A 13,348-nucleotide genomic window follows, 5' to 3' on the forward strand; every position below is an offset into this window, starting at 1 on the left:
CTGCTGTTAGTCAACGACACAGGGCCGCCGGAGCTGCCAGCTACGACAATAGCACCACCAAGCAAGAGCAGACCGCCGCTGCCTGGCCCGAAGCCTCAGGGTAAAACTTTATTTACATTTGAATGTTGACATTAATCTGATTAACGAGGACATTAACAAGTCCATGATCCTGCCCTCCACAGTACCCCCAAAGCCCCCTCACCTCCAGCAACAGGCAGGGGTGTTGAGGCCACGGCCCAGGGCTCCGGACAAGCCCCTGCCCCCTCCTCCGCCCTGTAGGCCCCTCCCAGCGGACCCCCGAGGGGGCCGGACTCCACCCATCCACGGAGACGGCACGGCCTCCCCCACCTGCGTCCTGACGCTGATTGAGAAGTTTGAGCGGTGAGTTGCGATTGGTCGAAGCAGGAATGATGTCATCATACAGGTTTGTTTGTTTATTTGTTGTTTGTGTTTGTGCAGCGAGCAGATCATCGTGGTCCCTGACATCACCGGGGGGGCTCTGTGTCCCCGCCTCCCTGACCCCGCCTCCACTTCCTCCCGGCCTTCATCACCACCATCATTATCATCATCCGCCCCTCCCCCTCATGATGACGAGCCGTCCTCTGAGCTCAAAGGTCATGATGACATCACACAGGGGGATGAAGCGGGGGAGGGAGCTGGCGACCTGCCCGAAGACCATGATGATGATAATGATGATGATGATGATGAAGAGCTGGTGGCGGCGTGTCGTGACGACATCCATCAGAAGCGCCTCTCCATGGAGTCAGGTTATAGCGCCTCAGAGAAACACCTGGAGGACGATGTGGTTGCTGTAGAGATGAGGGAGCAACAACAGCAACAGCCGCCGCCGCTTGACCAATCAGAGCTCCCCTCGGAGCGTCTGTCCCTCCCCTCCTCACAGACGGACGGGAAGCTAGCCAATCGGGACAGCGGCATCGACAGCATTAGCTCTCCGTCGCACAGTGAGGAACTCTGCTTCGCCGGCGTGGACGACGGGGGTGTGGTCTATCCCTGCAGCCCCGCCCTCCTGCCCCGCCTCTCCAGCTCGTCCTCGTACGCGGGGGAGGGAGGAGAGGGGGAGGAGGGGGAGGCGAGGGGCAGAGCCAGGAGGAGGAGGGAGTTCTCTGAGGAGGGAGACAGCGACCTGGAGGAGGAGGAGGCGGAGCTTACACTGGTGCTGCCTCCACCAAAGACTGACAGACAGGACTCCTCTGAGGTGAGACAGGAAGAGAGAGAGAGAGACAGGCACATCCAGAACACAACACAACCAGAACACAACACAACCAGAACACAATACAACACAACACGACCAGAACACAACACAACACAACCAGAACACAAAACAACACAACACAACCAGAACACAACACAACACAACCAGAACACAACACAACACAACACAACACAACCAGAACACAACACAACACAACAGAACCAGAACACGACACAACACAACACAACCAGAACACAACACAACACAACAGAACCAGAACACAGCGCCACCTGTAGGAGGGAGGTCACATGAGTCAATAGATGAGCTGCCTCCACTGTGACCACTGTGGGCGGCAGGTTGAACAGGAAGAAGAATGTGTTGAATAAAAACATTAAACAGCTGTTTAACATTCTGTCTGCCTGTCTGCCTGTCTGTCTCTCAGCTGTCTGTCCAGCAGAGGGTCTTCAACATAGCCAATGAGCTGCTGCACACAGAGACCGCCTACGTCTCCAAGCTCCACCTCCTGGACCAGGTGAGCCTCGTGCTGTGACATCATGGAGATGTGTCAGAGTTTACCTGCAGGACTCACCTGCTCCTCTCTCCTCCTGCAGGTGTTCTGTGCTCGACTCCTGGAGGAGGCTCGCTCTCGCTCCTCCTTCCCCTGTGACGTGGTTCAGGGAATCTTCTCCAACATCTGCTCCATCTACTGTTTCCACCAGCAGTTCCTCCTGCCGGCCCTGCAGAAACGCATGGAGGAGTGGTGAGCACCTCCTCTCTCCTCTCCTCCTCTCCTCTCTCCTCTCCTCCTCTCTCCTCCTCTCCTCTTCTCTCCTTTCCTCTCATCTCCTCCTCTCCTCTTCTCTCCTCTCCTCGTCTCCTCGTCTCCTCGTCTCCTCTCTCCTCCTCTCCTCTCCTCTCCTCTCCTTTCCTCTCGTCTCCTCCTCTCCTCTTCTCTCCTCTCCTCGTCTCCTCGTCTCCTCGTCTCCTCTTCTCTCCTCTTCTCTCCTCTCCTCGTCTCCTCGTCTCCTCTCTCCTCCTCTCCTCTCCTCTCCTCTCCTCTCCTCTCCTCTCCTCTCCTCCTTTCCTCCTCTCTCCTCCTCTCCTCTCCTCTCCTCTCCTCTCGTCTCCTCTCTCCTCCTCTCCTCTCCTTCCGGTTTCCATTTCCGGTGAGCGTGAGTGGTTGGTGGTGGTTGGTGGTGGTGGATGTGGATGTGTGAGTGGCGCGCAGCTTTGAATTGTTTGCTGTCCTGTTTATCCTGTCCTCACCTGTCCTCACCTGTCCTATGTGCATGATCAGGTAAGCTTTGTGATATTTCTACTTAGTGTTGATCGACTGATCGGTGGTTTGTCTGGTGGTTTTTGGAGGGATGGCGTCCGCCGAGACGCCACCTCCGTCTATCCGGCAGGGAGTGCGGATAGTCCCGCCGGATAGCAGCGTTAGTGTGGAGGAGGTTTTGTTGGCTGCTGGCGAGCAGGTGGGACACGACAGACTCTGCTTTGCATCGCGGATGAACAAAGCAGTGGTTGTGTTCGCTAAAGACGAGCCTCTGGTTCATCAGCTGGTGCAGAGCGGAGTGTTTGTCAGGGATCTGTTTGTGCAGGTGTCCCCGCTGTCCGCTCCCTCCACGCGGATCACTGTATCCGGGGTCCCGCCGTTCATTCCCAACGAGCTGCTGGAGAATGAGCTGCGGAGGTTCGGGAAGTTTGCTAGCGGTTTTAAAACGTTGAGTTTGGGGTGTAAAGACCCCAAACTGAAACACGTCCAGTCCCTGAGGAGGCAGGTGTTCATGTTCCTGGACTCGCCCCCACACAGACACTTGAGGTTTCATTCAGAGTCAAACATGGTGACGGCTCATACATGGTGTATGCCAGCTCAGGACAGATTAAGTGTTTTGAATGTGAAGATGTGGGACATAAACGCTACACCTGTTCACACAAACAGCAGGCGGCAGCTCACGGCACTGATGCGGTGGGTGGCACGGGTCAGGCTGAGGCGGCGGCGGCGGCGGCGTGGTAGGCGAAGTCGGCCATGCTGGTGAACAGTCTAATGAAACTGACAGGGAGGAAGCGAGCCAGCCTGAGAGCCGGCAGGCTTCTGTGGCTGCAGAGAACCTGAGCAGCTCTCAGTGCGCGGCGGCTGAAGCCCAGGCAGAACATGTTGAGGAAGAAGCATCCACAAGTTTTATAGACACACACAACAGTGAGATCACTGGAGAGGGACTGGGTTTGTTCAGCAGCCAGGCGTCAGGGGAGGGAGATGATGTGGAGTTTGACTCTGAGTCAGATACCATCTCTGACACCATCTCTGTAGGTGAAACATCCACTAAAGCCACAGACCTCTACTCTCTGGAAGAAATAAATCAGTATCTGCATGAAACCTTCAAAAAATTTGTAAGAGTGAGTGATTATTTCAGTGACACTGAGAAATTCATTAGATCGGTTGATGTCCTGAAAAGATTGGTCAGCTTTGACCTTTTGGACGAGAAAAAACGCTTTCGCCTCAAAAAACATTTAACAACTTTGAGGAAAGCAACAAAAGGCAAAACGGTCAGAAGAAGGACCAGAAAGTGATACAAGATCATGAATCATCACATGATGGGTTTCTCTTTCCACTGTTCTCTGCTAGCTTTCTCCTGTCTTTTCTCAAACCTCTTCATGCAGAGCCTAAAAATAGGGTCTCTTAACATCAATGGGGGGAGAGACGGATGAAAAAGGGCTCTGACTTCTGAAGTTTCCACATTAAAAAATTTAGATGTGTTGTTCCTGCAGAAGACGCATTCAAATCAAGCAAACAAAATAGACTGGAGCTTATGGTGGCAGGGTCCATGTGTCCTCAGTCATGGCACCAACTTCAGTGCAGGAGTAGCTGTTTTGTTTAGTACATCAGCAAATGCAACAGTTTTATCCTCCACTGAAGTTGTGAAGGGCTGGCTGCTCATTGTACAGGCAGAAATACACAACAACGTGTTCTGCTTTGTCAATGTTTATGCTCCGAACCATGGAGCAGAGAGGGTAAGTTTCTTCAACCTGATGAAAAATGAGCTGAGAAACTACCAGCAGGACCAGCTCATCATCAGTGGAGATTTTAACTGCACATTAGATTTCACTGTAGACAGAACAAGTGAGGAACCTCATCCTCAGAAGGCCAAGGTCACAGGCCTTAATGACTACAGACCCGTCGCCCTGACCTCTGTGGTCATGAAGGTGCTGGAGCGCCTTGTCCTGGCCCACCTGATGTACATCACGGACCCTGTATTGGATCCCCTGCAGTTCGCGTACAGAGCCAACAGATCCACGGACGACTCGGTGAACCCCGGTTGCCTCCGTGGAGTCCCGCCGGTTTCTAGGCGTGACTATCACGCAGGACTTAAAGTGGGAGCAAAACATCATGGCCTTGGTGAAGAAGGCCCACATGAGGATGTACTTCCTCCAACAGCTCAAGAAATTTGGGCTGCCAAGGACTACGCTGACTCAATTTTACACTGCCATCATTGAGTCCATCATCAACCACTCCATCCTTACCTGGTTCCCCGCTGCAGTGGCCAAGGACAAGGCCAAGCTGCAGCGGGTGATTCGATCAGCAGAGAGGGTGATTGACCCTCCCTCAGGTCCCTGCATGACACCAGGGCTCTGAGAAGGGCAAAGAAGATCATGGCAGACCCCTTGCACCCAGGTCATTGCCTTTTCACCCCGCTTCCCTCTGGTAGAAGGTTGCGGCTGCCAAAAACAGCAAAAACCCGCCACCGACAGAGCTTTTTCCCCTAAGCCACTAGGCTGGTTAATGCCTCTGATTACCAACTACACTGTCTTTTTGAGATACGCTCAGTGGATCGCTAAAGCAAATTCCTATTATGTATTTGCATAAATGGTAATAAAAGTTATCTGATTCTGATTCTGATTCTCAGTCAGCCCAAAGCCTCAATAACATCATTACACATCTGGATCTATTAGGCACATGGAGGGTAAAACATCCACAGTCCAGACAATACACGTGGGTGAGGGTCAGTAACAACAGGGTCAGTGCTGCACGACTAGACAGGATCTACATTTCCCAAAACCTAAGCTCCAGACTAGTTCACTGCCACATATACCCAGTTGGGTTCACTGACCACCATTTTGTCAACTTACTTTTGAACATCTCACCAGGTGAAAGGGTTAAGTCCTACTGGTTTTTTAACAACAAGCTCCTCCAAGACATCACTTTTTGCCAGCATTTTCAGTGTTTGTGGCAAAGGTGGAGACTTCTGAAAGCTAACTTCAGCACCTCCCATTCAACTGCTAAGATCAAAGCAACAGTTCGGGAACTTGAGGCGAGCATAAAGAGCATGGAAGAGGAGTTACAGGGAGACTCCGATCCAACCAAAGGCCATCTGCTGAAGGAAAAGAGGCTGGCTTTGAGCTCCTTTCTACAGGAGAGAGTGAGGGGGGCTCTTGTAAGGTCTCGTTTCCTTCAGCTGAAGGACATGGATGCCCCAACCTCTTTCTTTTTCAACCAGGAGAGGTCGGTGGCACAGAGGAAACAGATGACCTGCCTTGAGCTGCCAGGAGGAAGAGTGACCACCAGCTCAGATGAGATGAGGAGCCACGCAATGGACTTCTACACAAATCTCTTCGGGGCAGAGCAATGCAGCATGGAGGGCTGTGAGGAGCTCCTGGAGGGGCTTCCACAGCTCAGCGAGGGAGAGAAAGCTGCTCTGGACTTTGAGCTGACTTTGGAGGAACTGACGGTTGCTGTCAACCAGATGGCATCAGGACGGGCACCAGGGATCGATGGGCTCTCCACTGACTTTTTTCAACACTTTTGGAATATTCTTGGACCTGATCTGCACTGTGTTCTGTTGGAGAGTTTCAGAACAGGATCTCTGCCTGTCTCCTGTCAGCGTGCAGTGCTTTCTCTGCTGCCAAAGAAAGGAGACCTGGCCTTACTGAAGAACTGGAGGCCAGTTGCTCTCCTTTGTACGGACTACAAGGTTCTTTCCAGAGCCTTATCAAACAGGCTGAAAGACATCCTGGACATAATTGTACACCATGATCAGACCTACTGTATTCCAGACAGGTCAATCATGGACAACATCTTCCTCCTTCGTGACATAATAGATGTGTGCAAAGGTGATAATGTCAGTGTTGGTATTGTTTCCTTGGACCAGGAAAAAGCATTTGACAGGGTGGATCACTCATATTTGTTTTCTGCACTTAAGGTGTTTGGCATTGGTGATGGTTTTCTGGCTTGGGTGAGCTTGTTACAGGGATGCACAGTGTATGGTGAAGGTGGGGGCGGGGCTGAGTCGGCCAATCCCTGTGAAGCGTGGGATAAGGCAGGGTTGTCCCATCTCAGGCCAGCTGTACAGCCTAGCTATCGAGCCTCTACTGTGCAGGCTGAGAGACCGACTCAGTGGTCTCTCACTGACCGGTACTTTCAAGCCTGAGCGTGGTTTTCCCGCCCTTTCTGCCTATGCAGACGATCTCAATATATTTGTCTCCAACCAGGGTGATGTTCAGGTTTTGAACGACACCCTGTCACTATTTGAAAAGGCATCGTCTGCACAGGTGAATTGGGCAAAAAGCAAAGCTTTGTGGGTCGTTCACGGTGATCATCAGGCAGTGCCAGGTCTGCCTGGAGGACTTGAATGGGGGAAAGAGGGATTGAAGGTGTTGGGAGGTTTTTTGGGCACAGAGGGTTTCCAGAAAAAGAATTGTGAGGGAGTAAAGGAGAAAGTGTGTGCTCGGTTGTCTAAATGGAAATGGTTGCTACCCCAGTTGTCATATCAAGTCAAATCAAATCAAATCAAATCAAATTTTATTTGTATAGCCCAAATTCACAAATCACAGTTTGCCTCAGAGGGCTTTACAATCTGTACAGAGACGACACCCTCTGTCCTTCGACCCTCGATTCGAGTGAGGAAAAACTTGCCCCAAAAAAAAGGCCCTTTTAACAGGGAAAAAAATGCGGAAGAAACCTCAGGGAGAGCCACAGAGGAGGGATCCCTCTCCCAGGACGGACAGACGTGCAATAGATGTCGCATGTACAGAGCAGATCAAGGAGATCACAATGTATTCAATTATAAGCGATGGTTGACAGGAGTGAAAGTACATAAAGATGTATTACAGCAATAATAATGAAATGCACATGGAAATGTGATTACTAGTGATAACAGTAGTAGTGATTAATGGTAAGGATAGTATGTAGTAATGCATTACAATAATAGTAGTAGTGGAACGTATGTAACAGATGTGACTAATATTAGCGACAGTAGTGGTGGGTGTCAGGCAGGGTCATGGCAGTAGGCGCATCCACGATCAGGCAGGGCCATAGCAGTAGGCGCATCCACGATCAGGCAGGGCCATAGCAGTGGGCGCATCCACGATCATATAGGAGAAGAGTTCTGGTTGCCAATAACTTGGTTGCCTCGACCCTCTGGCACAAACTCATAGCACTGACACCACCGAGAGGCCTGATAGAGGACATCCAGAGAGCCATCCTGGACTTTTTTTGGTCTTGGAAACACTGGATCCGTGCTTCGGCCCTCAATCTACCTGTGGCTGAAGGCGGGCAGGGACTGATCAGCTTCCAGTCCAAGATCGCCTCGTTCAGACTCAGAACAGCACAAAAACTTCTTCATGACTGTGTCCCAAGCTGGTGCGACACAGCTTGCTGGCTGCTGAGAAGAACTGGATGGCTGGACTACGATAAACACGTTCCTCTTAAAACCTGAAGTGGATTGGCTCCTTTCTACACCTCGGTTCTGCAGGCTTGGCAGATGTCTAAGATCAGGCGTGACACTGAAGAGACTCCGGGGCTGTGGCTGTTTGAGGAACCTCTGTTCTTCAACAGCTTTATCAGCACTCGAACTCTGCAGTCTGCCAGCCTGCGAGCCAATCTGAGAGGAGCTGGCTGCACCAAACTGGGCCATTTAATGAGGATGACGGCGACATCTGTGGACAATCTGAGGAACAACAGCAACTTCACCTCTATCAGGCTGATCAAAAAAGTAGTGGAGGAGGTCTGTGCTGCCCTGCCTCTACACCTGAGAGAGACTGCAGAAAATCGCATGCTGTGGGATCAGTGGGGTGAGGAGTGCGAATACAGCTGGCGGTCCCTGTACAAGCTGCCCGTTGAAAAACGGACAGCAGACCTCCAGTGGAGGATTGTGTGAAGGAGAAAGTGTGACCCCGGTTGTCTAAATGGAAATGGTGCCCCAGCTGTCGTATAGGGGAAGAGTTCTGGTTGCCAATGGCTTGGTTGCTTCGACTCTTTGGCACAAACTAATGGCTCTGACCCCACCGATAAACCTGTTGGACGAAGTCCAACGTGCCATCCTGGACTTCTTCTGGTCTGGGAAGCACTGGGTGCGGGCAGCAGCCCTTTATCTGCCTGTGGCCGAAGGAGGACAGAACATTTTTGTACAACTGCACCCCAAGCTGGTGTGCCACAGCTTGCCTGCTGCTGAGGAGAGCTGGGCATCTGGGATACGGCAAGCAACTTTTTCTGTTGCAGCTTGAGGACGTGGACATCAGCGGACTAACACCCTTCTACACCTCCGTTCTGCAGGCTTGGCAGATTTTTAAGATCGAGCACAACAAGAAGGAGACTCGGGGCATGTGGTTGTTCGAGGAACCCTTGTTCTTCAGTGACATGCTAAAGAGTTAGACGTTGCAATCTGCCAGCCTGCGAAACAAACTAAGAGTGGCTGGCTGCACCAAACTGCGTCATCTCATGAAGATGACAGCAATATCCGTCGACGCGCTGAGGGACAGCAGCAACATCACCTCCAGCAGGATAACCAACAGAGTGATGGAGGAAGTCTGTGCCGCCCTGCCGCCACCTCTGGGAACATTCGTGGAAGACCGTAAGAACCTTGAACAGTGGAGTGAGGAGGGTGAGTACGTGTTTCCTTCTGTGTCCATCACCCCGGCTCTGGGAGAGTGGCAGCAGGGAGGAGGACAGTTGCTGTCTTTTGAAACTCCTCGGCTGGACAAGTTTCAGGACGCAGGAACAAAAGACCTCTATCAGGCCTGTGTGAAGGTTCTTATCTTTGGACCAAAATATTGCGCAAAAAGAAAGACTGTGCACACCCTGGTGAACTAAGTGCATCTGCTAAGCTAGCCATCTGGCTGACTCGCAGGAAAATGGTGGACAATACTCTGGCTTTCAGTCAGACCTGGGCTGTGGGCAGAGTTCTCTGCTCTGTGGGGGGGGACGGAGAATTAATTATCTATTTTTAAAACTTTTCTGTTGTAGCCTCAAATGATGAGGGGACAGTGATGTTTCTCCTGAAAACTGGAAATAAAGGGACTTTGAAAACCTAAAAACCTTACCTCTCCTCTCCTCTCCTCTCTGTGTCTCAGGGACTTGAACCCGCGGATCGGTGACATCCTTCAGAAACTCGCTCCATTCCTGAAGATGTATGGTGAGTACGTGAAGAACTTCGACCGGGCCATGGAGCTGGTGAACACCTGGATGGAGCGATCGGCCCAGTTCAAGACCATCGTCCAGGAAATCCAGGTGACCTTTGACCTCTGACCCTGCTGCTGTCAGTCTGTTCGTGTGCGTGTCTGTTTGTGTTCATGTGTGTCTGTCTGTGTGTGTTCGTGTGTGTGTGTGTGTGTGTGTCTGAGTGTGTCTGTGTGTATTCATGTGTGTGTGTGTGTGTGTGTTCGTGTGTGTCTGTGTGTTCATGTGTGTGTGTTCATGTGTGTCTGAGTGTGTCTGTGTGTGTTCGTGTGTGTCTGTGTGTTCATGTGTGTGTGTTCATGTGTGTCTGAGTGTGTCTGTGTGTGTTCATGTGTGTGTGTCTGTGTGTGTTCATGTGTGTCTGAGTGTGTCTGTGTGTGTTCATGTGTGTGTTCATGTGTGTGTGTCTGTGTGTGTTCATGTGTGTGTGTCTGTGTGTGTGCAGAGGGAGGAGCGCTGTGGGAACTTGACTCTGCAGCATCACATGTTGGAGCCTGTTCAGAGGATTCCTCGCTACGAGCTGCTGCTCAAAGATTATCTGCACCGCCTGCCGGAGGACGCCCCCGACCACAGGGACGCCCAGAGTATGTACAACACACACACACACAAACACACACCACTGCCTCGTTAACCAGATCCAGTTCACAGCTACATTAACCTGTGATGTCACTTCCTGCTCTGTGTGAAAGCTGTGGAGAAAGTCACCAGACTCCATTCAAATATGTCTCAATTTAGTGAGTTGTTGAGTTAGAAACTGTATAAACTCTGTGAAACAAAGTCTTTATTATTTTCATGTTCTACATGAAGTCATGATGTGAAAATTTTGTTATGTGCAGCCGCTTCTTCTCTTGTTTTGGCTGACACGTGCTGATGGACTCTCAGTTCTGGTCCTCTGGGACCCTGTCCTGCATGGTTTAGATGTTTCCCTGCTCCAACACACCTGAGTCAAATAATCAGCTCGTTATTAAGCTCTGCTGCAGCCGATAACGACCTGTTCATCTGAGTCAGGTGAGCAGGAGCAGGAACACATCTGAAACATGTAGGACAGAGGACAGATGGACCCCGAGGACATGATGATGATGGAGAATCAAAGTAAAGTGTTGTAGCAGCAGAGTACAGAGCTGCTCGTCCTCACAGCTCCAACAAGAGACAGATCAGTCTGACTGCTCTCTGCTGGTCTCATGTGTCCATCATGTCTCTCTGCAGAGTCTCTGGAGCTGATCGCCACGGCAGCAGAACACTCCAACGCCGCCATCAGGAAGATGGTGAGACACACACACAACCACATCAAGCGCTGTCAGTGTGTCATTAAGCTTCTCTCCATCTTTAATTAATCTCATTAAGTGTCTGAAGTGCTGGGTCATGTTTCGCCTCGACTCGGCTCGTTTCATTGGTCCGTCGACGTGTTTCTATTTCCTGGAGTTTAAGAGTCTCAGGCTGTGTCCCAATTCAGGGGCTGCAGCCCACAAAGGGCGCATTTGAAGGCCAATTATGTCACAACGCCGCGCGAAGGCTGTCCAACTTCAAGGGCTCCTTCAAACGCAGCCCACAAATGCAGCCTGCCCTTCCCTCTTTTCGGAGGACCGCTACTATCCTTCGCGGCCTCAAATATCCCAAGATCCTTTGCACACCACTGCTCAGTCTCGAAACAGAAGAGGAGATGAGAGAGAAAATGGGGACATCAAGTGGCGCAGACATGACATTCAAATTTAAGTAATGGGTTTATACTCGGTTTTTAGTCGTTTGAACATCCAACACCAGATATGTTAAACTTCAAGGGACTATAAAACCTCCAGATGTTAACTTTCAGTTAAAATACGTGACGCTGGTAATGCTATGGTAAATATAGTTGTTATTCACCAATGGGTTAATGTTTATTTTGCAATGTTGATAATTCAATTTAGATTTTGTCGTTCATTTTTGTACACACACAAATAAATGTACACGTTTGATAGATTTGAACCAAAACAGACTTTAATGCATCTCTTCATTCACAATCGTGACGTAAGGGTAAGGGGCGGGACATCTGGCGAGGCAACCAGGAAATACTCCAAAGGCTAGACCGTCCCATTTAACAACGGTGGACGCGGCCTTCAAAGATCTGTCCGGGGGACCCGGCCCTTGTGGGCCGCAAAGGCTGCGTCCTTGAAGGATGCAGCCCCTGAATTTGGACACAGCTACAGACATGTTGTAGCCAATCACAGTGAAGTATAAATGCTGACTGTAGAGTCAGGACACCGTCAGTGTTTCTCTCAGGAAATGAAACGTTCTGTGTTGTTGGTAGTTTTTCTTCTGAGAGAAACAGAATCGATCCGGTTTGTCTTTGTGACCTGGTACCAACAGTCGTTCCACCTGTGAGCAGCATGGGGCACTGAGACTGCTGGCTCCTGAACAATAAACAAGAAGACATAGACCGGTGTCCATCACACTGGTTCTACACTGGTTCTACACTGGGTGTTCAAATACTCAACAACACCTGGAGAAATCTCTTGAGTTCATTCATACATCTGGTCCACTGTGACCCAGGACCTGGTCGACTGTGTCCCAGGACCTGGTCTCTGGATTCTGCTGGTCTCTCTGTGGAGGTCTCAGTTACATGTTTAATTCTTTTCTATAAAATTTCTGATGTTTTAATAAACTGATTGAAGATGATCAGACAGGTGATCATGTCCTGACCCCACCTGTGTGTGTGTGTGTGTGTGTGTGTGTGTGTGCGTGTGCGCGTACATGCATGTGTGTCCTTCAGGAGAGGATGAGGAAGCTGTTGAAGGTGTACGAGTTGTTGGGAGGAGAAGAAGACATCGTTAACCCAACAAACGAGCTCATTAAAGAAGGACACATCCTCAAACTGTCCAACAAGAACGGGACCACACAGGACAGATACCTCATACTGGTATTGTACTGCCTCTCCTGTCTCTACTGTCTTCTACTGCCTCTCCTGCCTCTCCTGTCTTCTACTGCCTCTACTGTCTCTACTGCCTCTACTGACTCTGACTCTACTGCCTCTACTGCCTCTCCTGCCTCTCCTGTCTTCTACTGCCTCTACTGTCTCTACTGCCTCTACTGACTCTGACTCTACTGCCTCTACTGCCTCTCCTGCCTCTCCTGTCTTCTACTGCATCTACTGTCTCTACTGACTCTACTGTCTTCTCCTGTCTTCTACTGTCGTCTACTGGCTTCTACTGCCTCTACTGCCTCTACTGTCTCTATTGACTCTACCCACTCTACTGTCTTCTACTGTCTTCTACTGCCTCTACTGACTCTGACTCTACTGTCTCTACTGACTCTACTGACTCTTTTCACTCTATTCACTCTACTGCCTCTCCTGCCTCTCCTGTCTCTACTGTCTTCTACTGCCTCTACTGCCTCTACTGACTCTGACTCTACTGTCTCTACTGACTCTATCGACTCTAATGTCTTCTACTGTCTTCTACTGCCTCTACTGCCTCTACTGACTCTGACTCTACTGCCTCTACTGACTCTGACTCTACTGTCTCTACTGACTCTATCGACTCTAATGTCTTCTACTGTCTTCTACTGCCTCTACTGCCTCTACTGACTCTGACTCTACTGCCTCTACTGACTCTGACTCTACTGTCTCTACTGACTCTATTCACTCTATTGACTCTACTGACTCTACTGTCTTCTCCTGTCTTCTCCTGTCTTCTACTGTCTTCTACTGC

General features: G+C 50.4%; 1 protein-coding gene across 2 annotated transcripts in view; it reads left to right on the top strand.

Moving 5' to 3' along the window:
• Nucleotides 1-13,348, top strand: part of fgd1 (FYVE, RhoGEF and PH domain containing 1) — a 45,250-nt gene that overhangs the window by 14,163 nt on the left and 17,739 nt on the right. For both annotated transcript variants that reach the window (XM_084367956.1, XM_084367957.1), the window contains exons 2-10: nt 1-100; nt 183-381; nt 460-1,216; nt 1,656-1,745; nt 1,825-1,973; nt 9,560-9,716; nt 10,111-10,249; nt 10,872-10,930; nt 12,412-12,558. The exon at nt 1-100 is cut by the window's left edge and continues 203 nt beyond it. In XM_084367956.1, coding sequence (XP_084224082.1) covers nt 1-100; nt 183-381; nt 460-1,216; nt 1,656-1,745; nt 1,825-1,973; nt 9,560-9,716; nt 10,111-10,249; nt 10,872-10,930; nt 12,412-12,558 — 1,797 coding nt within the window. The remainder of the gene's footprint in view (nt 101-182; nt 382-459; nt 1,217-1,655; nt 1,746-1,824; nt 1,974-9,559; nt 9,717-10,110; nt 10,250-10,871; nt 10,931-12,411; nt 12,559-13,348) is intronic.

This window comes from Pagrus pagrus (assembly GCF_965226575.1).
Source record: "Pagrus pagrus genome assembly, chromosome: 11".
NCBI classification, from domain to species: Eukaryota; Metazoa; Chordata; class Actinopteri; order Spariformes; family Sparidae; genus Pagrus; species Pagrus pagrus.